The sequence below is a fragment of the Panulirus ornatus genome, chromosome 4 (genome assembly GCF_036320965.1).
Source record: "Panulirus ornatus isolate Po-2019 chromosome 4, ASM3632096v1, whole genome shotgun sequence".
NCBI lineage: Eukaryota > Metazoa > Arthropoda > Malacostraca > Decapoda > Palinuridae > Panulirus > Panulirus ornatus.
In genome coordinates, this window is record NC_092227.1 from 54003534 (window position 1) to 54028485 (window position 24952).

At 40.8% G+C, this 24952-nt stretch overlaps 1 protein-coding gene across 3 annotated transcripts in view; it reads left to right on the plus strand.

Moving 5' to 3' along the window:
• LOC139766273 (uncharacterized) overlaps positions 1-18976 on the plus strand; it is a 76810-nt gene extending 57834 nt beyond the window's left edge. For 2 of the 3 annotated variants that reach the window (XM_071694702.1, XM_071694720.1), the window contains 3 exons: positions 9313-9424; positions 18091-18198; positions 18827-18976. In XM_071694702.1, the coding sequence (XP_071550803.1) occupies positions 9313-9424; positions 18091-18198; positions 18827-18929 (323 nt within the window). In that variant the 3' untranslated portion in view covers positions 18930-18976. The remainder of the gene's footprint in view (positions 1-9312; positions 9425-18090; positions 18199-18826) is intronic. The other variant, XM_071694712.1, reaches the window with a different exon arrangement.
• The last annotated feature ends 5976 nt before the right edge of the window (positions 18977-24952 follow it).

The window sequence follows — 24952 nt, forward strand, 5'->3', positions numbered from 1 at the left end:
CTGCAGAGGCATAAGTTTGTTCAGTATTCCTGGGAAATCATATGGGATTGTATTGACTGAGAGAGTGAGGACATGCACAGAGTATCAGACTGGGGAAGATCAGTGTGGTTTCCGAAGTGTTAAAGGATGTGTAGGTCAGGTGTATGCTTTGAAGAATGTATGCGAGAAATATTCAGAAAAACAGTTTGATGTGTAAGTAGCATTTATGGATATGGAGAAGGCATATGATAGAGTTGATAGAGGTACTTTCTGGAAGGACTTAAGAGAATATGGTGTGGGAGGTAAGCTGCTAGAAGCAGTGAAAATTCTTTTACCGAGGATGTAAGGCATGTGTACGTGTGGGAAGAGAAGAGAGTGATTCGTTCCCAGTGAATGTCGGTCTGCAGCAGAGGTTTGTGAGATCACCATGGTTATTTAATTTGTTTATGGATGGGGTAGTTAAGGAGGTAAATGCAAGAGTTTTGGAGAGTGGGACAAGTATGCAGTCTGTTAGGGATGAGAGGGCCTAGGAAGTAAATCAACTGTTGTTCGCCGTTGATACAGCTCTGGTAACTGATTGGAGTGAGAAACTGCAAAAGTTGGTGACTGAGTTTGGAAAATTGTGCGAAAGGAGAAAGTTGAGTGTAAATGTGAATAAGAGCAAGGTTATTAGGTTCAGTAGGGTTGAGAGACAAGTTAATTAGGATATAAGTTTGAATGGAGAAAAACTGGAGGAAGTGGAGCGATGAGGAATGTGTGGAGGGACGGAACGCTATCGCGAATAGCAAAAGTGAGTATGCTTGAAGGAATAGTTATTCCAAAAATATTCTATGATTGCGAGGCATGGGCTATACAGATATGGTTATACGGAGGAGGGTAGATGTGATGGAAATAAAGTGTGGTTGAGAGAGCAGAGGAGAGTGAAATGAAATGGTTTGGACATATGGAGAGAATCAGTGAAGAAAGATTGACAAAGAGGATATATGTGTCAGAGGTGGAGGGAACAAGAAAAAGAAGGAGATCAAACTAGGGGTGTAAGGATGGTGTGAAAAACACATTGAGCGATTGGGGCTTAAACATACTGGAGGGTGAGAGACGTGCAAGGAACAGAATGAATTGGAACGATATGGTATACCAGGTTCGACGTGCTGTCAATGGACTGAAGCAGGGCATGTGAAACGTTTTGGGTAAACCAAGGAAAGTTCTGTGGGGCCTGGTTGTGAATAGGAAACTCTAGCTTTGGTGCATTAAACATGATAGCTAGAGACAGTGTGAACGAATGTGGCTTTTTTTGTCTGTTTTTCTGGCGCTACCTCGCTGAAGCAGGGGGCAGCGATGCTGTTTCCTGTGTGACTGGGTAGCGCCAGGAATGGATGAAGGCAAGCAAGTATGAATATGTACATGTGTATATATGTATATGTATGTACAAGTTGATTGAATATGTATGTATATGTGCATGTATGGGCTTTTATGTATGTTTATGTGTATATGAGTTGATGGTCCATTCTTTGTGTGTTTCCTGGCGCTGCCTCGCTGACGCTGGATACGGAGATAAAGTATAATAAACAATGATATATATATATATATATATATATATATATATATATATATATATATATATATATATATATACTTATATATATCATTGTTTATTATAATTCATCTCCGTATCCCTGGGGATAGGGGAGAAAGAATACTTCCTACGTATTCCCTGCGTGTCGTAGAAGGCGACTAAAAGGGGATGGAGCGGGAGGCTGGAAATCCTCCCCTCTTTTTTTTTTTTATTTTCCAAAAGAAGGAACAGAGAAGGGGGCCAGGTGATGATATTCTCTGAGAGGCCCAGTCCTCTGTTCTTAACGCTACGTTGCTAATGCGGGAAATGGCGAATAATTTGAAAGAAAAAAGAAATATATATATATATATATATATATATATATATATATATATATATATATATATATATATATATATATATATTCATTTTTTTTTTCCAAAAGAAGGAACAGAGGGGTCCAGGTGAGGATATTCCAAAAAAGGCCCAGTCCTCTGTTCTTAACGCTACCTCGCTAACGCGGGAAATGGCGAATAGTTTGAAAGAAAAAGAAAAAATATATTCATTTTCATCCTCTGTCGCTGTCTCGCGTTAGCGAGGTAGCGCAAGGAAACAGACGAAAGAATGGCCCAACCCACCCACATACACATGTACATACATACACGCCCACACACGCACGTATACATACCTATACATTTCAAATGTATACATACATATACATACTCAGACAAATACATATATACACATGTACATATGCATACTTGCTGCCCTCAGCCATTCTCGTCGCCACCCCGCCACACATGAAATGCCACCCCCCTCCACCCGTACGCACGCGAAGTAGCACTAGGAAATGACAACAAAGGCCACATTCGTTCACACTCAGTCTCTAGCTGTTACGTGTAATGCACTGAAACCACAGCTCCTTTTCCACATCTAGGCCCCACAAAACTTTCAATGGATTACCCCAGGCACTTCACATGCCCTGGTTTAATCCAATGACAGCACGTCGACCCCGTTATACCGCATCGTTAAAATTCACTCTATTCCTTGCACGCCTTTCACCCTCTTGCATTTTCAGGCCCCGGTCGCTCAAAATCTTTTTCACTCCATCCTTCCACCTCCAATTTGGTCTCCCACTTCTCCTCGTTCCCTCCACCTCTGACACATATATCCTCTTTGTCAATCTTTCCTTACTTATTCTCTCAATGTGACCAAACCATTTCAATACTCTCTCTTCTGCTCTCTCAACCACACTCTTTTTCTTACCACATATCTCTCTTACCCTTTCATTACTTACTCGATCAAACCACCTCACACCACATATTGTCCTCGGACATCTCATTTCCAACACATCCACTCGCCTCCGCACAACTTTATCTATAGCCCACGCCTAGCAGCCATATAACATTGTTGGAACCACCATTCCTCCAAACATACCCATTTTTGCTTTCCGAGATAACGTTCTCGCCTTCCACACATTTTTCAACGCTCCCAGAACCTTCGTCCCCAACCCCCACCCTGTGACTAACTTCCATTTCCATGGTTCCATCCGCTGCCAGATCCACTCCCAGATATCTAAAAACACTTCCCTTCCTTCAGTTTTCCTCCATTCAAACTTAATTCCCAATTGACTTGTCCCTCAACCCTACTGTACCTAATAACCTCGCTCTTATTCACATTTACTCTCTGTTTTCTTCTTTCACACACTTTACCAAACTCAGTCACCAGCTTCTGCAGTTTCTCACCCGAATCAGCCACCAGTGCTGTATCATCAGCGAACAACAACTGACTCTCTTCCCAAGCCCTCTCATCCACAATAGACTGCATACTTGCTCCTCTCTCCACAACTCTTGCATTCACTTCCCTAACAACCCCATCCATAAACAAATTAAACAACCATGGAGACATCACGCATCCCTGCCACAAGCCGACATTCACTGGGAACCAATCACTTTCCTCTCTTCCTACTCGTACACTTGCCTTACATCCTCGATAAAAACTTTTCATTCCTTCTAGCAACTTGTCTCCCACAAGATATACTCTTAATACCTTCTACAGAACATCTCTATCAACTTTATCATATGCCTTCTCAAGATCCATAAATGCTACATACAAATTCATTTGTTTTTCTAAGTATTTCTCAAATACATTCTTCAAAGCAAACACCTCATCCGCTACCACTTCTGAAACTACAAAGCTCTTCTCCAATCTGATGCTCTGTACATGCCTTCACCCTCTCAGTCAATACCCTCCCATATAATTTCCCAGGAATACTCAACAAACTTATACCTCTGTAATTTGAACACTCGCCTCTATCCCCTTTGCCTTTTTACAATGGCACTGTGTATGCATTCCGCCAATCCTCAGGTACTTCACCACGAGGCATACATTCGTTGAACATCTTCACCAACCAGTCAACAACACAGTCACCCCCTTTTTTAATAAATTCCAACGCAATACCATCCAAACCCGCCACCTTGCCGGCTTTCATCTTCCGCATATCTTTCACTACCTCTTTTCTGTTTACTAAACCATTCTTCCCGACCCTCTCACTTCGAACACCACCTCTACCAAAACACCCTATATCTGCCACTCTATCATCTAACACATTCAACAAACCTTCAAAATACTCACTCCATCTCCTTCTCACATCACCAATATCTGTTGTTACCTCCACATTAGCCCCCTTCACCGATGTTCCCATTTGTGAGATCTCTTGTCTTACGCACTTTATTCACCTCCTTCCAAAACATCTTTTTATTCTCTCTAAAATTTAATGATACTCTCTCACCCCAACTCTCATTTGCCCTCTTTTTCACCTCTTGCACCTTTCTCTTGACCTCCAGCCTCTTTCTTTTATATATCTCCTGTCATTTGCATTATTACCCTGCAAAAATCGTCCAAATGCCTCTCTCGTCTCTATCACTAATGACCTTACTTCTTCATCCCAACACTCACTACCCTTTCTAGTCTGCCCACCTCCCACTTTTCTCATGTCACTAGTATGCTTTACGCATGTCATAACTGCTTCCCTAAGTACATCTCATTCCTCCCTCACTTCCCTTACGTCCTTTGCTCTCACCTTTTTCCATTCTGCACTCAAGTCTCTCCTGGTACTGCCTCGCACAAATCTCCTTCCCAAGCTCGCTTACTCTCACCACTCTCTTCACCCCAACATATACATACATATATACATATATTTATTTTTCTGTCTATTACACTTGATTGCCGTTTCGCGGGTCAGCGAAGTAGCGCCAGGAAACGGACGCAAGAAACATCCACTCATACACACTCATGCACGTTCATATACATATACATACATATACATATCAACATATACACATATACATGAATATACTTACACATACACAGCCATATACATATCTATATTATTTTATTTATTTATCATACTTTGTCGCTGTCTCCCGCGTTAGCGAGGTATCGCAAGGAAACATACGAAAGAATGGCCCAACCCACCCACATACACATTTATATACATACACGTCCACACACGCACATATACATACCTATACACCTCAACGTATACATATATATACACAAACACATATACATATATACACATGTACATGATTCATTCTGTCTGCCCTTATTCATTCCCGTCGCCACCCTACCTCACATGAAATAACAACCCTCTCCCCCCGCATGTGCGCGAGGTAGCGCTAGGAAAAGACAACAAAGGCCACGTTCGTTCACACTCGCTCTCTAGCTGTCATGTATAATGCGCCGAAACCACAGCTCCCTTTCCACATCTAGGCCCTACAAAACTTTCCATGGTTTACTCCAGACGCTTCACATGCCCTGGTTCAATCCATTGACAGCACATAGACTGCGGTATACCACATCGTTCCAATTCACTCTATTCCTTGCACGCCTTTCACCCTCCTGCATGTTCAGGCCCCGATCACTCAAAACCTTTTTCACTCCGTCTTTCCACCTCCAATTTGGTCTTCCACTTCTCGTTCCCTCCACCTCTGACACATATATCCTCTTTGTCAATCTTTCCTCGCTCATTCTTTCCATGTGACCAAACTATTTCAAAACACCCCTCTGCTCTCTCAGCCACACTTTTTATTACCACACATCTCTCTTACCCTTTCATTGCTTACTCGATCAAACCACCTCACACCACATATTGTTCTCAAACATCTCCTTTCCAGCACATCCACCCCCCCCCCCCCCCCCCCCCCCGCACAACTCTATCTATAGCCCACGCCTCGCAACCATACAACATAGTTGGAACCACTTTTCTTTCAAACATACCCATTTTTGCTTTCCAAGATAACGTTCTCGACTTCCACACATTCTTCAACGCTCCCAGAACTTTCGCCCCCTCCCCCACCCCATGATTTACTTCCGCTTTTATGGTTCCATCCACTGCTAAATCCACTCCCAGATATCTAAAACACTTCCCTTCCTCCAGTTTTCTCCATTCATACTTACCTCCCAGTTGATTTGCCCCTCAACCCTACTGTACCTCATAACCTTGCTCTTATTCACATTTGCTTTCGGCTTTCTTCTTTCACACACTTTACCAAACTCAGTCACCAGCTTCTGCAGTTTCTCACCCGAATCAGCCACCAGCGCTGTATGATCAGCGAACAACAATTGACTCGCTTCCCAAGCTCTCTCATCCACAACAGACTGTATACTTGCCCCTCTTTCCAAAACTCTTGCATTCACCTCCCTAACAACTGCAACCATAAACAAATGAGCAACCATGGAGACAGCACGCACCCCTGCCGCAAACCAACATTCACTGAGAACCAATCACTTTCCTCTCTTTCTACACGTACACATGCCTTACATCCTTGATAAAAAAATTTCATACTCGCTTACCTTCAGCCATTCCCGGCGTAACTCCGCGACATAGGAAACAGCATCGCCACTCCCTGAGTCAGCTAGGTATCGCCGGGAAAACAGACGAAAAAGACCACATTCGTTCGCACTCAGGTCTGTCATGTGCAATGCACAACAGACCATCCACATCCAGGCCCCACAGACCTTTCCATGGTTTACCTCAGGCGTTTTACATGCTCTGATTCTGTCCACTGAAAGTACGTAGACCCGGTTTACTACATCATCCCAATTCACTCTATTCCTTGAACTCTTCTCACCCTCCTGCATCTTCAAGCCCCGATCGCTTAATATCTTTTTCACTCCATCCTTCCACACCCAATTTGGTCTCCCGCTTCTCCTTGCTCCTTCCACCTCTGGCATATATATGCTCTTTGTCAAACCTTTCCTCACTCATTCTCTCCATATGTCCAAAGTATTTCAAAACACACTATGTTTTTTTTTGTTTGTTTATAAATAGGGAGGTGAAGGAGGTACATGCAAGAGTTTTAGAGAGACGGGCGAGTATGCAGTCTTTTTGGGATGAGAGAGTCTGGGAAGTGAGTCAGTTTCTGTTCACTGATGATACAGCACTAATGGCTGATTCGAGTGAGAAACTGTAGAAGCTGGTGACTGAGTTTGCAAATGTGTGAAAAGACAAAAGTTGAGAGTAAATGTGAAGAAAAGGGATGTTATTAGGTTCAGCATGGTTGAGAGACAAGTTAGTTGGGTTAAAGTCTGAATGGAGAAAAACTGGAGGAAGTGAAGTGTTTTAGATATCTGGGAGTAGACCTGGCAGGAAATGGAACAATGGAAGCGGAATTGAGTCATAGGGTGGGGAAGGGAGCGAAGGTTCTGGGAGCGATGAAGAATGTGTGGAAAGAGAGACCGTTATCTTGGAGAGCAAAAATGGGTATGTTTCAAGGAAAAGTAATTCCAAAAATATCATATAGTTGCGAGGCATGAGCATAGCGTTGTGCTAAGAAGGGTGGATATGTTGGAAATTAGATGTTTGAGAACAATTTGTGGTGTGAGGTGTTTTGATCGAGTAAGTAATGAAAGAGTAAAGGAGATGTGTGTTAATAAAAAGAGAGTGCTTGAGAGATCAGAAAAGGGTGTGTTCAAATGATTTGAGCACATGGAGCGAATTAGTAAAGAAAGGTTGACAAAGAGGACATTTGTGTCAGAAGTGGAAGAAACAAGGAGAAGCGGGAGATCAGATTGGAGGTGGAAGGATGAAGTGAAATAGTTTTTAGCGATTTGACCCTGAACATGCAGGAGGGTGAAAAGCATGCAAGGAATAGAGTGAACTGGAATGATGTGGTATACTGGGGTCTAAGTGCCGTCAATGCACTGAACCAGGGCATGTGAAACGTCTGGGGTAAACGTTCTACCATTAGTTGTGTTCTCAAACACCAGTTGTCGAAAGTTATCAATTTTATTTCTATGAAGCTTTCTCCCTCACAGGGACATAATCAGGAATCTACAAAAAATAGAAAAAACTGTATCACTTTACTCAGATATGATGTATAAAACGCAAACAAATTATGTATGCGAAACACACCAGGAAAAAAAAGCACGCTACTTAGCACATATAAGTAAGGGAAAACACTACAAGCGATACAAATTAACGATATCACGAATGGTATTCCAACACCAAGTACGATAAGTTGGGCCAAGCGAGACCGTTATTGTCCAGATGTGGAACTGAGGTCAGCTTGGGCTCCTCTGCTTTTCGATGGTCTTTGTAACCCAGGACCGGGTGGGTCGGTGCCGTGTCCCAACTGTCCAAGAATGGAGGGCTCGGTAGCTTGTGGCAGGTCAGAGACATGTCCCATCTGTCCTAAAACAACATTAGGTCTACTTCCTATTGGCGATCCACCGAAGAGCTGTTTGGTGGTGGTCATGTTTGTCTGGCTGCTGTCAAGTGGTTTCAAAGATTCCGTCGAAATTTTTTTGGAAATCTTGATGTACTGATATATGATATGGTTTTATGGGATTATTAGAAGATGTTTGGATGTAACAAGTGAGACCATTGGCAAGGTTGGCAAAGAAAAGACGGAGATAATGATAGTTATGATATTGTCAGATATCACAGAACCAAGCAAAAGGTGAGCGAAACGAGCTAAAACTAGCAACACGGGCGCTCAGGTGGCGCTGAAGCAGCCGGCAGGCTTAGCCTGAAAAGCGTTTGTTAGGCTAATGATATAGTGATGATAATAATAATGATAATGATAAGAAGAAGAAGAGAAAGAAGAAGAAGAAGAAGAAGGATCATAGTATTAATGATAATGATAATAATGTTTAAATGTCCTGTTTAGATGTCGAAAGTACTTCTGAACAGTTGCTCCGTTTATACAAGGGATTGATTCGTCCTTGTATGGAGTACTGCTCTCACATTTGGGTTGGTTCTCGCTCTGCATCCTTACTTGATAGAGTCGAAAGTTATCCAACTTATAAACTGACCCAAGCTAATTTCCAAACTTGACCCCCCTTGCCCTTCGCCGCAATGTTCGTTCACTTCTCCTCCTTTGTAGGTATTTCTTTAGTCTTTGCGCCCGAGAGCTAACTGCTTGTGTGTCCCCACCACTAGATAGATCACGCAATACTGATAAAATGCTGCGTCACATGATGATCGCGTGAATATCAGCAACTCAAGGGTGGTTCGTTTTGACGCTTCTTTCCCTACACGTCGAAGCTTTGGAACTCTTTACCTTCTCATGTCTTTCCCAATAACTATGACCTAGCACATTTCAAAAGTTTTTCGCTTTCTCAAAAATTCGTGAATACTTTCTCTTGACTTTTCTTTTTCCGTTTCATAGTTCTCTATATATTTCAATTAAGGCCTGGCCTTGATGTGGACTTTTATCTGTGACTGGAGCCCTCAACATGAAAAATCAGATTTCTACGTTTTTCTCCATTTTCAGGGTATGTGGGGTCCCAGTGCAACAATGGTACATGCTTGCATGAAATGGCTGTATGTCGCGACTCCTACTGTCAGTGCAAAGATGACGGAGTGTTTTACGAGTTTAGCTACTGGTGAGTACCATTCTCTCTCTCTCTCTCTCTCTCTCTCTCTCTCTCTCTCTCTCTCTCTCTCTCTCTCTCTCTCTCTCTCTCTCTCTCTCTCTCTCTCTCTCTCTCTCTCTCTCTTCTAATATACAATTCTCTCAATTTTTTTTCAAACCGTTGATATCAATTCTTCCTAAGGTTGACGATTATAGACAACTAGGGAATCATCATCCATTGTCACTCATAGTTTTCTTTCTCAAGGCACTCTTTTTTATCTGTTCAAAACTTCATTGACGGAGAAAAATCCACATCAAGGCTTGGCTTTAATTGAAATATAGAGATTATGAAAAGGAAAAAGGAATGACAAGGAGAAGTATTTACGAATTTTAGAGGCAGTGAAAAACCAGTTTCTTGAAAGGTGCTACGTCATGGTCATTGTGAAAGACACGAGAAGGTAGAGAGTTCCAATGCCTTGAGTTGTAGGGAAAAACAGTTATCAAAACAGCCCACCCTTAAATTGCCAACGGTCACACAGTAATCATGTTACGCCGGACATTGTGTGGTGGCACACAAGCAGCCAGCTCTCGGGAGGTAAAAAGAAATTAATACCCACAGAAGAGGAAAAGTGAACCAACATGCGACGAAGGGCAAGAGGGTCAAGTCTAAAACTTACCCTGGTCGAGTTTATAAGTCGGACCGCTTTCGCCTCAACTCTGTCAGGTAAGGATGCAGAGATAGAACCACCCAAGATGCGAGAGCAGTTCTCCACACAAGGACGAAGCAATCCCTTGTATAAACGGAGCGACTGTTCAGAAGAAAAGGATATCAAGTTTCGTAAAGGCAGACTTAGCTATTCCCGTAATGTGTGGTTTTTCAAGAAAGAATGAATGTTACAGAAATACCAAATATGTTCATCGAAACAAGATGTGTAATTACGGAACCTTCAAAGGAGAGACGTTGAAATGTATAGATATGTATTTGTTCGTGTGTGGACGTATACGTATATACATGGGTATGTGGGTGGGTTGGGGGTTGGGCCATTCTTTCGTCTGTTTCCTTGCGCTACCTTGCTAACGCGGGAGAGCGACAAAGTTAGATATACATGAAATATAGATGAGTAGATAAAAAAGGATATATATATATATATATATATATATATATATATATATATATATATATATATATATATATATATATATATATATATATATATATATATTAGTGTGGGCTAAAAAGAGGTTTTCTCTAATGCATTCGCATTCACTTTTATGCATTACAGAAAACCTTTCAGCGTAAACTAATATATATATATATATATATATATATATATATATATATATATATATATATATATAATCCCTGGAGATAGGGGAGAAAGAATATTTCCCACGTATTCCCTGCGTGTCGTAGAAGGCGACTAAAAGGGAAGGGAGCGGGGGGCTAGAAATCCTCCCCTCTCTTTTTTAATTTTCCAAAAGAAGGAACGAAGGGGGGGCCAAGTGAGGATGTTCCCTGAGGGGCTCAGTCCTCTCTCCTTGGCGCTACCTCGCTGACGCGGGAGATGGCAAGTAGTATGAACAAAATATATATATATATATATATATATATATATATATATATATATATATATATATATATATATATATATATATATATATATATATATATATATATATATATATATAAAATGGGAAACAGAAGAAGGAGTCACGCGGGGAGTGATCATCCTCCTCGAAGGCTCAGAGTGGGGTGCCTAAATGTGTGTGGATGTAACCAAGATGTGAAAAAAGGAGAGATAGGTAGTATGTTTGAGGAAAGGAACCTGGATGTTTTGGCTCTGAGTGAAACGAAGCTCAAGGGTAAAGGGGAAGAGTGGTTTGGAAATGTCTGGGGAGTGAAGTCAGGGGTTAGTGAGAGGACAAGAGCAAGGGAAGGAGTAGCAATACTCCTGAAACAGGAGTTGTGGGAGTATGTGATAGAATGTAAGAAAGTAAATTCTCGATTAATATGGGTAAAATTGAAAGTTGATGGAGAGAGGTGGGTGATTATTGGTGCATATGCACCTGGGCATGAGAAGAAAGATCATGAGAGGCAAGTGTTTTGGGAGCAGCTAAATGAGTGTGTTAGCGGTTTTGATGCACGAGACCGGGTTATAGTGATGGGTGATTTAAATGCAAAGGTGAGTAATGTGGCAGTTGAGGGAATAATTGGTATGCATGGGGTGTTCAGTGTTGTAAATGGAAATGGTGAAGAGCTTGTAGATTTATGTGCTGAAAAAGGACTGATGATTGGGAATACCTGGTTTAAAAAGCGAGATATACATAAGTATACTTATGTAAGTAGGAGAGATGGCCAGAGAGCGTTATTGGATTACGTGTTAATTGACAGGCGTGCGAAAGAGAGACTTTTGGATGTTAATGTGCTGAGAGGTGCAACTGGAGGGATGTCTGATCATTATCTTGTGGAGGCTAAGGTGAAGATTAGTATGGGTTTTCAGAAAAGAGGAGTGAATGTTGGGGTGAAGAAGGTGGTGAGAGTAAGTGAGCTTGGGAAGGAGACCTGTGTGGGGAAGTACCAGGAGAGACTGTGTACAGAATGGAAAAAGGTGAGAACAATGGAAGTAAGGGGAGTCGGGGAGGAATGGGATGTATTTAGGGAATCAGTGATGGATTGCGCAAAAGATGCTTGTGGCATGAGAAGAGTGGGAGGTGGGCTGTTTAGAAAGGGTAGTGAGTGGTGGGATGAAGAAGTAAGAGTATTAGTGAAAGAGAAGAGAGAGGCATTTGGACGATTTTTGCAGGGAAAAAATGCAATTGAGTGGGAGAAGTATAAAAGAAAGAGACAGGAGGTCAAGAGAAAGGTGCAAGAGGTGAAAAAAAGGGCAAATGAGAGTTGGGGTGAGAGACTATCAGTAAATTTTAGGGAGAATAAAAAGATGTTCTGGAAGGAGGTAAATAGGGTGCGTAAGACAAGGGAGCAAATGGGAACTTCAGTGAAGGGCGTAAATGGGGAGGTGATAACAAGTAGCGGTGATGTGAGAAGGAGATGGAATGAGTATTTTGAAGGTTTGTTGAATGTGTCTGATGACAGAGTGGCAGATATAGGGTGTTTTGGTCGAGGTGGTGTGCAAAGTGAGAGGGTTAGGGAAAATGATTTGGTAAACAGAGAAGAGGTAGTAAAAGCTTTGCGGAAGATGAAAGCCGGCAAGGCAGCAGGTTTGGATGGTATTGCAGTGGAATTTATTAAGAAAGGGGGTGACTGTATTGTTGACTGGTTGGTAAGGTTATTTAATGTATGTATGACTCATGGTGAGGTGCCTGAGGATTGGCGGAATGCGTGCATAGTGCCATTGTACAAAGGCAAAGGGGATAAGAGTGAGTGCTCAAATTACAGAGGTATAAGTTTGTTGAGTATTCCTGGTAAATTATATGGGAGGGTATTGATTGAGAGGGTGAAGGCATGTACAGAGCATCAGATTGGGGAAGAGCAGTGCGGTTTCAGAAGTGGTAGAGGATGTGTGGATCAGGTGTTTGCTTTGAAGAATGTATGTGAGAAATACTTAGAAAAGCAAATGGATTTGTATGTAGCATTTATGGATCTGGAGAAGGCATATGATAGAGTTGATAGAGATGCTCTGTGGAAGGTATTAAGAATATATGGTGTGGGAGGCAAGTTGTTAGAAGCAGTGAAAAGTTTTTATCGAGGATGTAAGGCATGTGTACGTGTAGGAAGAGAGGAAAGTGATTGGTTCTCAGTGAATGTAGGTTTGCGGCAGGGGTGTGTGATGTCTCCATGGTTGTTTAATTTGTTTATGGATGGGGTTGTAAAGGAGGTAAATGCAAGAGTCCTGGAAAGAGGGGCAAGTATGAAGTCTGTTGGGGATGAGAGAGCTTGGGAAGTGAGTCAATTGTTGTTCGCTGATGATACAGCGCTGGTGGCTGATTCGTGTGAGAAACTGCAGAAGCTGGTGACTGAGTTTGGTAAAGTGTGTGGAAGAAGAAAGTTGAGAGTAAATGTGAATAAGAGCAAGGTTATTAGGTACAGTAGGGGTGAGGGTCAAGTCAATTGGGAGGTGAGTTTGAATGGAGAAAAACTGGAGGAAGTGAAGTGTTTTAGATATCTGGGAGTGGATCTGTCAGCGGATGGAACCATGGAAGCGGAAGTGGATCATAGGGTGGGGGAGGGGGCGAAAATTTTGGGAGCCTTGAAAAATGTGTGGAAGTCGAGAACATTATCTCGGAAAGCAAAAATGGGTATGTTTGAGGGAATAGTGGTTCCAACAATGCTGTATGGTTGCGAGGCGTGGGCTATGGATAGAGATGTGCGCAGGAGGATGGATGTGCTGGAAATGAGATGTTTGAGGACAATGTGTGGTGTGAGGTGGTTTGATCGAGTAAGTAACGTAAGGGTAAGAGGGATGTGTGGAAATAAAAAGAGCGTGGTCGAGAGAGCAGAAGAGGGTGTTTTGAAATGGTTTGGGCACATGGAGAGAATGAGTGAGGAGAGATTGACCAAGAGGATATATGTGTCGGAGGTGGAGGGAACGAGGAGAAGAGGGAGACCAAATTGGAGGTGGAAAGATGGAGTGAAAAAGATTTTGTGTGATCGGGGCCTGAACATGCAGGAGGGTGAAAGGAGGGCAAGAAATAGAGTGAATTGGAGTCATGTGGTATACAGGGGTTGACGTGCTGTCAGTGGATTGAAGCAAGGCATGTGAAGCGTCTGGGGTAAACCATGGAAAGCTGTGTAGGTATGTATATTTGCGTGTGTGGACGTGTGTATGTACATGTGTATGGGGGGGGGGGGTTGGGCCATTTCTTTCGTCTGTTTCCTTGCGCTACCTCGCAAACGCGGGAGACAGCGACAAAGTATAAAAAAAAAAAAAAAAAAAAAAAAAATATATATATATAAAGTTTAAGTTTAGCATATACAGAAAACCTACCAATATATGCTCATATATCCATTATCATTTCAATCTCTGTTCCTAAGGCATTACGTATTTGCAGTCCAGAGTATATTGATATTGAGTTTGAGAAGATATATTCTATTGGATCGAGGTTAAAGTACCCTAGATCTTTCGTTGATAAATCCCTTAAGTTAGCAAAGAAATCATTTTATAGAATTGAGCCCAAATCTCCCCTTCACACCAAGAATCTTGTAGTTCTCCCTTTTAATAGTAATTTTACTTTACTCCCATGTTGCTTAAATCCTCTAATGTAAATCACCAGAAAAATTTTCCTGGGTGCATCTATAAAGTGCCATGCAGAAATTGTGATAAGTTTTATGTCGGGCAGACTGGTAAGGATCTTGCTGTTAGACTTAAGCGACATAGATATAGTATAAGAGAGGGACAAGAATCAAATGCCTTGTTTAATCACGTTAAAAGCTATGTTTATTGCATTGACTGGAGTAACGCCATCTCAATTATTAACTCTAACTCTATTACCACGAGAAATATCATTAAATCTTCTATTACTGAATACACAAAGAATCATAATCTTAATATTAGTGATGGTCTATACAAATTAGATAACTTTATTGTTGATAAGATTTGTAAAATGATAAGTTTATAAACGCTCGTTTTCTGTCCTGGACAATTGCATGTTTACCAAATCTCGTCCTAGCTTCGTCTCTTCGTTGTATATCAACTAACTGTTATATTTCTCTCTTGTGTCTCCCCTGATGATGTGATTATTACACGAAAGTGCACTTTGGAACTTATCGTGTTCCATTTTCCCCGTGGACTCATAGGAATATATATATATATATATATATATATATATATATATATATATATATATATATATATATATATATATATATATATATATATATATCGGATGGCAAAACTGGGTATGTTTGAAGGAATAGTGGTTCCAACAATGTTATATGGTTGCGAGGCGTGGGCTATAGATAGGGTTTTACGGAGGAGGGTGGATGTGTTGGAAATGAGATGTTTGAGGACAATATGTGGTGTGAGGTAGTTTGATCGAGTACGTAATGAAAGGGTAAGAGAGATGTGTAGTAATAAAAAGAGCGTGGTTGATATAGCAGAAGAGGGTGTATTGGAATGGTTTGGTTACATGAAGAGAATGAGTGAGGAAAGATCGACCAAGAGGATATATGTGTCAGAGGTGAAGGGAACGAGAAGTAGGTGAAAGGATGGAGTGAAAAAGATTTTGAGCGATCGGGGCCTAAACATACAGGAGGGTGAAAGACGTGCTAGGAATAGAGTGAACGATGTGGTATACCGGGGTCGACTTACTCTCAATGGATTGAACCAGGGCATGTGAAGCGTCTGGGATAAACTATGGAGAGTTTTGTGGGGCCTGGATGTGAAAAGAGTGGTGTGGTTTCGGTGCATTACTCATGACAGCTAGAGACAGTTTGCACAAATGTGGCTTTCGTTGTCATTTCCTAGCACTACCTCGCACGCACGCGGGGTGAGGGGTGGGGGGGGGGGTTGCCATATCATGTGTGGCGGGATGGCGACGAAAATGGATAAAGGCAGCAAGTGTGGATGTGTACACGTGTATATATGTATATGTCTGTGTATGTATATGTATGTCTACGTTGAAATGTATATGTATATATATGTGCGTGTGTGGACGTTTATTTATATACATGTGTATGTGGGTGAGTGTTATTGGCACCGTCATTCAGTACGCTGGGATAACTACAAAAACGCGATCGCTGAACGCTGTTATGAAAATGATCACCCCATAGATCTTGAAGACACATCCAGCTTCCCAGGTCAACCCCCGCCACGTGAGCCCCCTTAATCACTCAACCTTACAACGGTTACGGCCAGCCAAAGCAGACTATGCTTGGTCTATAAAAATTGGTGTTGGACGGCGGGAATCAAGTGTGATGTTGGTATTTAAATAACTTCATTAAGTACTTTCACCTGATGAGATGGATTTTCTTCACGAACAATGTCGTGCCGCATGTATAGAAAATTTACATGTTAAATAAGATTGTATGAACTCCTACTGAAGTGCGATTTCACCTTCATACTATAATCGCGGATGCAGTTACTGGAATCCTTTTTCTTGCATACTATTCTTATACCAGTGTGTTGTCACCGTCTTTTCCAGTACTGTTATGGCAGTATAGCACCATACTGCTTCTCCTATAATTCTATTTTCTGTTATCACTATATCATTGTGACAACGCACCGCGCGTATCGTAACGCACTTTCTTCATATCAGTGACGTTTGTGAAAGAATCGTGACTCTTTTTAGCTAAACTTTTGGTGCCTTGCGACAAGGGTGGAACAAGTGTCCAGAAATTGATATGAAAAGGTCGTCATCAAGAACAACCCTCAGTGCTACGTGTAGACAATGTCAGACAAACATTGAGACGCAGGTGCGCTTTCATCAGTACAACATTGGCGCGCCCAGTATGGTACATCCATTTTTATGATGCCATAATTATGACCCGTCAAGATCATATGAAAGTGTCAGAGCATGTGGAGGATAGTATACAGGGACCAAAAGTTATTGTAAAGTATATCTCTGCAATCTCTTGCTCGATTCGTGCTATACTTGGTTTATGTAGAGTTCTGGGGCAAAGCGACCTAATCTTGCCTATTTATCAGCCCTCATATCTGCATGAACACCAATTACTCGTTGAAAATTCTCTGCGCAGAGCGCTCAGAGGTGGATTTACCAATCTTAGTATCTTATTGTTATTGTCGTTACATCCATAATAACCACAACACAGATTACTGATTAGTTGAAAATACATATGCATAATTGATTGAAATGGCAGCCCCTATCCAGTCGATTTCTGCGATTTCGCAAGCTTTTCTCACGAAGATTCTGCTTAAACTAATCCATGACCAAACCTAGAGAGTACAAGGTATATCCATCATGTCCACGTGTATCCGGGTTATAAGTACTATAATGACCCTAGCCTCGCCAAACCAAGTCTGATAGTAATTTATTAATACTCGCAATATCTGCGGGGACCAAGGCTTCCTTCTTATGTTAAAACTTGTCTTCTTTGTAAATCAACAGGTCTTGTCCCTTATTCTGTAGTCTCTTTGATTAGTGTCTTCCTCATAATTGGAAATTTCGTAAGATTTTTCCTAGATCTCACGTATCGTGAAACGCTCCTATCACTCAAGATTATTGTCCTTCCTTGTTTAGACGAACAAAAGTGGCTCCCTGGTTATTTGGTTTCCAGAATCTAAAATTCTAATTATTGGGCTATCCAAGGCATTTTCGTTCTATTTCACTCCCATTATCTTCTGAAGCTTTCAAATGTATTTTCTTCTTGTGATGTTTCTTGAATTCAGCATTCATCCCAAATCGGATAATCACAAAGCAGAAACGTCACAGTCATACTTATCGTTTGCCATGTTAGTAATATTGTCTAGCTGTGGCTCCTAATTGGTCTAAACTGGTTACAGCTGTCTCATGAGAGTTTCATTTCATTCATAACATGAATTTTACCCACAATGATTATATTGTTCATGAGATGGTCAACATCTTCGTTGCCTCGCTAGGAGCTATATTCTGCATATATAACATATATTGCGTTCTACAAAATGCGGTTTGGACGCACCAAAGAAAATCCTTACTTTAGTAAATACCCGCTTCGACAACATCCGCTTCGACAACACCCGCTTCGACAACAAAACCTTCATAGTGTTTCTCATATCTGTTTTCCACCTTCCTTCTCTACAGCGAGATCCCTTACCGGGGCTACGAGATGGCCCTCCAGATGGCTATCATAATCTGCATCGTCATTGCTGTGTGTCTGGTCACTGCTTCCTTCTACACAATGATCATCGGGTAAGATGCTATTCACTTTCATACACACATACACAAGGGCTTTCATGATGTAGTGGTTAGCGACGTTGACCATGTGAACCAAGTGTAAATGGTCGAAGTAATGTAACTTGAAGGTCTTGATGAAAACTAGAAAAACTTTCACAGAGCAATACTTCGAATGCATGTGCACTTCTATTTTTGTCTGAATTACATAAGGTAACTGTATCATATAACAGCATCTGAGCTGAAGAATGAGGTACACTTATTGCACATATATTAGGCTCGCACATCGTTAGGGGTTATGGTTAATTACAGTTAGTCAGTTAAGCAAGCAAACAGACTGGACAGCTAAACACTATAAACAGTATGAAAGAAGCACAGAGACTACAGAAAAGGAAGCCTGTTCTCTCTGTGGTAAGCGTTACTCGCTAGCTTTACCATGGGGTAGATATTATAGTATGTACTTAGAAATAAGTAGGTAAGTAGATGATCTCTCTCTTGCAGATCAGCGGATCTTTAAGTAGAGCATTAAACAATCAGCGTATATCATGAATAGCATCGGTATAATAGTAGTAGCACAGGCATATTCCCCATTTCCTTCAGTCCCGTTATGACGTTACTCCTTTAATAGTCTATCTTTTTCCCCCAGAAGATCACTGCCGCTGCTGTTCAGGTCCCGCCACAGACAAGAGAGGCAGGAGGAAACGCAAGAGGTCGGTTGCTATTTGGTTCCGTCATTTCTCCTTAATTAGTGTTTTCCCTTTTTCCATCTACTTTTATCCATTTCTGTCAACCCAATTGTCTTATTCTACTTTATATTGTCTTCTACATTCCTCAAGAACTAATTCATTCGTTTATCTTCCTTTTAGGTGCTCTTACCTGCGTTTTTCCTTAGTGCGTCGTCGCCTCTTTTTCTTCCCTCTCTTTCTTCTGTCATCGCTGAATGTGATTCTTTTCTCCGTTTTATTTCATTCTTGGTCTATATCTTAGGCCAGTCGTACATAATCATTCCTAAACTTCATCATTATGCATTTCTTATCTTTTTACCTATTTCTACATTTCTCCACTTTACCTATAAGGGTCACTGTTCATGTCATTTCGGCACACATAATGATAAATAATTGCATCAGAACGCCTTGGTGCCATCACATTATACATTCATTTATCTTTTATCATACTTTGTCGCTGTCTACCGCGTTAGCGAGGTAGCGCAAGGAAACAGACGAAAGAATGGCCCAACCCACCCACATACACATGTATATACATACACGTCCACACATGCACATATACATACCTATACATATATATATATATATATATATATATATATATATATATATATATATATATATATATATATATATATATATATATATATATATTTCTTTTCTTTTAAACTATTTGCCATTTCCCGCGTTGGCGAGGTAGCGTTAAGAACAGAGGACTGGGCCTTTTTTGGAATATCCTCACCTGGCCCCCTCTGTTCCTTCTTTTGGAAAATTAAAAAAAAAAACCGAGAGGGGAGGATTTCCAGCCCCCCGCTCCCTCCCCTTTTAGTCGCCTTCTACGACACGCAGGGAATACGTGGGAAGTATTCTTAATCCCCTATCCCCAGGGATAATATATATATATATATATATATATATATATATATATATATATATATATATATATATATATATATATATATTGAAAAAGATCACAATTTTGCGCGTAATCAAGATATTCCTATGAGTCCACGGGGAAAAATGAAACACAAGTTCCCAAGTGCGCTTTCGTGTGATAATCACATCATCAGGGGAGAGACAAGAGAGAAATATGTCAGTTGATATACATCGAAGAGACTAAGCTAGGACGCCTTCTAATGCAATTTGGTTTAGGTATGTACATGATGTTCTTTGTGTTTGGCAAACAAATGAAGATATACAAATATTTCTCCCCTTACTTAACAATATAGTACCTTCCATCAAATTTACTGTAGAAAATGAAAATAACGGTATGTTACCATTTTTAGATTGCATGATCCATGGGCAAGGAAACAAGTTTAAGTTTGGCATATACAGAAAACCCACCAATGTATACTCATATATCCATTATTACTCATCTCAACATGACAGAGCTAAATTATTCTTATTTCAATCTATGTTCCTTATGGCTTTACTTATTTGCAGTCTAGAGTTTATTGATGATGAGTTTGAGAAGAGATATTCTATTGGATCTAAGTTAAAGTACCCTAGATCTTTCATTGATAAATCTCTTAAGTTAGCAAAGAAACCTTTTTATAGAGTTGAGCCCAAACCTCCCATTGACACCAAGAATCTTTTAGTTCTCCTTTTTAATGGTAATTTCACTTTACTTCCCATGTTCCTTAAATCCTTTAATGTAAATGTTGCCTTTAACAGCAATAATACTATAAAGAATATCTTAATCAGGAATTCACCAGAAAATTCTCTTGGATGCATCTATAAAGTGCCTTGTGGAAATTGTGATAAACTTTATGTTGGTCAGACTGGTAAGGATCTTACTGTTAGACTTGAGCAACATAAATATAGTATAAGAACGGGACAAAAATCAAATGCCTAGTTTAATCACGTTAAAATCTATGATCATTGTATTGACTGGAGTAATGCCATCTCAGTTATTAACTCTAACTCTATTACCAAGAGAAATATCATTGAATCTTCTAATATCAAATACACAAAGAATTATAATCTTAAAGTTAGTGATGGTCTCTACAAATTAGATAACTTTATTGTTCATGAAATGGGCCAGGCCCATATCCTAGCGGTTAGCACTCCCGGCTCTTGCACAGGAGTCCCGGGTTCGATCCTGGCTGTTGGAGGTTTGTATGATATATATATATATATATATATATATATATATATATATATATATATATATGTGTGTGTGTGTGTGTGTGTGTGTGTGTGTATTCATATATATATTCCTTTAAGTCCACATGGTGTTTTGGTCGAGGTAGTGTGCGAAGTAAGAGGGTTAGGAGGAATGGTCTCGTAAACAAAGACGAGGTAGTGAAAGCTTTGCGGATTTTGAAAGCCGACAAGACGGCTGGTTTAGATGATATTGCAGTGGAATTCATGAAAAAGAATGGGGTGACTGTGTTGTTGTTTGGTTGGTAAGGACATTGTGCCTGAGGATTGGCGGAATGCATGCATAGTGCCATTGTACAAGGCAAAGGAGATAAAGGTGAGTGCTCAAATTACAAAGGCATAAGTTTTTTTTAGTATTCCTGGGAAATTGTATGGGAGGATATTGATTGAGGGGTTGAAGGCATGTACAGAGCATCAGATTGGGGAACAGCAGTGTGATTTCAAAAGTGGTAGAGGATGTGTGGATCAGGTGTTTGCTTTGAAGAATGTATGTGAGTAATACTAAGAAAAACAGAGGGATTTCTAAGTAGCATTCATGGATCTGGAGAAGGCATATGATAGGGTAGATAGAGATGCTTTGTAGAAGGTATTAAGAGTATATGATGTGGGAGCTAAGTTGCTAGAAGCAGTGAAGTGTTTCTACCAATGATATAAAGCATGTGTACGAGTAGGAAAAGAGGAATGTGATTGGATCCCAGTGAAAATCGGTTTGCGGCAGTGATGCGTGATGTCTCCATGGTTGTTTAATTTGTTTATGGATGGGGTTGTTAGGGAGGTGAATGCAAGAGTTTTGGAGAGAGGGGCAAGTATGCAGTCTGTTGTGGATGAGAGGGCTTGGGAAGTAAGTCAGTTTTTGTTTGTTGATGATACAGCGCTGGTGGCTGATGCGGGTGAGAAACTGCAATGGTTAGTGACCGAGTTTGGTAAAGTGTGTGAAAGAAGAGAGCTGAGAGTGAATGTGAATAAGAGCACGGTTATTACGTTCAGTAGGGTTGAGGGATAACTTAGCTGGGAGGTAAGTATGAATGGAAAAAAACTGGAGGCAGTATAGTGTTTTAGATATCTGGGAGTGGATTTAGCAGCGTATGGAACCTTGGAAGCGGAAGTGAGTCACAGGGTGGGGGAGGGGGCGAAGGTTCTGGGAGCGTTGAAGAATGTGTGGAAGGCGAGAACGATACCTCGGAGAGCAAAATTGGGTATGTTTGAAGGAATAGTGGTTCCAAAAATGTTATATAGTTGAGAGGCATGTGCTATAGATAGGGTTGTGCGGAGGAGGGTAGATGTGTTCGAAATGAAATGTCTGAGGACAATATGTGGTGGGAGATGATTTGATCGAGTAAGCAATTAAAGGGTAAGAGAGATGTGTGGTAATAAAAAGAGTGTAGTTGAGAGAGCAGAAGAGGGTGTAATGAAATGGTTTGGTTACATGGAGAGAATGAGTGAGGAAAGATTGACAAAGAGGATATATGTGTCAGAGATAGTGGGAAAAAGGAGAAGTGCGATACCAAATTGGAGGTGAAAGGATGAAGATGATTTTGAGTGATCAGGGTCTGAACATACAGGAGGGTGAAAGGCGTAAAAGGATTAGTGTGAAAATTGGAACAATGTTGTATACCGGGGTCGACGTGCTGTCAATGGATTGAACCAGGGCATATAAAGCGTCTTGGGTAAACCATGGGGCCTGGAGGTGGAAATGGAGCTGTGGTTTCGGTGCATTACACATGACAGCGAGAGACTGAGTTTGAACGAATGTGGCCTTATTTGTCTTTTCCTAGTGCTACCTCGCTGCGTGTGTTGGGGGATGCTATTTCATGTGTGGCGGGGTGGTGACGGAAATGGATGAAGGCAGCAAGTATGAATATGTGAATGTGTATACATGTATAAGTCTGTGTATGTATAGGTATTCATATGTTGAAATGTATAGGTATGTATATGAGTGTACGTAGGCGTTTGTGTATGTACATGTGCATGTGGGTGGGTTGGGCCATTATTTTGTCTGTTTCCTTGTGCTACTTCGCTAACGCGGGAGACGGCGAATAAGTATAATAAAAGAAATATATATATATATATATATATATATATATATAAATATATATGTATATATATATATATATATATATATATATATATATATATATATATATATATATATATATATATATTTTTTTTTTTTTTCTTTCATACTATTCGCCATTTCCCGCATCAGCGAGGTAGCGTTAGGAAAAGAGGACTGGGCCTTGTAAGGAATATCCTCACCTGGCCCCCTTCTCTGTTCCTTCTTTTGGAAAATTAAAAAAAAAAAAAAAACGAGAGGGGAGGATTTCCAGCCACCCGCTCCCTCCCCTTTTAGTCACCTTCTACGACACGCAGGGAATACGTGGGAAGTATTCTTTCTCCCCTATCCCCAGGGATATATATATATATATATATATATATATATATATATATATATATATATATATATATATATATATATATATATATTTTTTTTTTTTTTTTTTTTTTTTTTCCAAAAGAAGGAACAGAGGGGGCCAGGTGAGGATATTCCAAAAAAGGCCCAGTCATCTGTTCTTAACGCTACCTCGCTAATGCGGGAAATGGCGAATAGTTTGGAAGAAAAAAGATATATATATATATGCTGTCAGTGGATTGAATCAGGGCATGTGAAGCGTCTGGGGTAAACCATGGAAAGCTGTGTAGGTATGTTTATTTGCGTGTGTGGACGTATGTATATACATGTGTATGGGGGTGGGTTGGGCCATTTCTTTCGTCTGTTTCCTTGCGCTACCTCGCAAACGCGGGAGACAGCGACAAAGCAAAAAAAAAAAAAATATATATATATATATATATATATATATATATATATATATATATATATATATATATATATATATGGGGGGGGATTGACCGAGAGGATGTGTGTGTCGGAGGTGGGGGGGGCGAGGAGGAGAGGGAGGCCAAATTGGAGGTGGAAGGATGGAGTGAAGAGGATTTTGTGTGATCGGGGCCTGAACATGCAGGAGGGTGGGAGGAGGGCAGGGAATAGAGTGAATTGGAGCGATGTGGTGTGCCGGGGTTGACGTGCTGTCGGTGGATTGAATCAGGGCATGTGAGCCGTCTGGGGTAAACCATGGAAAGCTGTGTAGGTATGTATATTTGCGTGTGTGGACGTATGTATATACATGTGTATGGGGGGGGTTGGGCCATTTCTTTCGTCTGTTTCCTTGCGCTACCTCGCAAACGCGGGAGACAGCGACAAAGTATAATAAAAAAATAAAAAAAAAAAATATATATATATATATATATATATTATTTATTTATTCTTTATATTCATTCATACATATTCGCCATTTCCCGCGTCAGCGAGGTAGCATTAAGAACAGAGGACTGAGCCTTAGAGGGAATATCCTCACTTGGCCCCCTTCTCTGTTCTGTGTGTGTGTGTGTGTGTGTGTGTGTGTGTGTGTATGAGTCGACGGGCGATTCTTCGCCTGTTTCCCTCGCTACCTCGCTGACCTGGGAAACAGCGATTAAGTATAGTAAAGAATGAATATTACTTTGAAGGCTCCAGTCACGGGCAAACGTCCACGTCAAAGCCGGGCCTTAATTGAAGTATAGAGAATCATGAAACGGAAAAAGAAAAGATAAAGGAAAGTATTTACGAATTTTGGAGGCATTGAAAGCCCTGTCTTTTGAAATTGCCAGGTCATAGTTATTGGAATTAACATGAGATAGTAGAGAGTTCTAAAGCTTCGATGTGTAGGAAAAGAAGCAGGAATCAAAACGGCCCTCCCTAAAGTTGCTGATGGACACAATAATCATGTGACGCAGCAGCTTGCCAAGTATCGCGTGGTCTAGCTTGTTGTAGGAACACACAAGCAGCA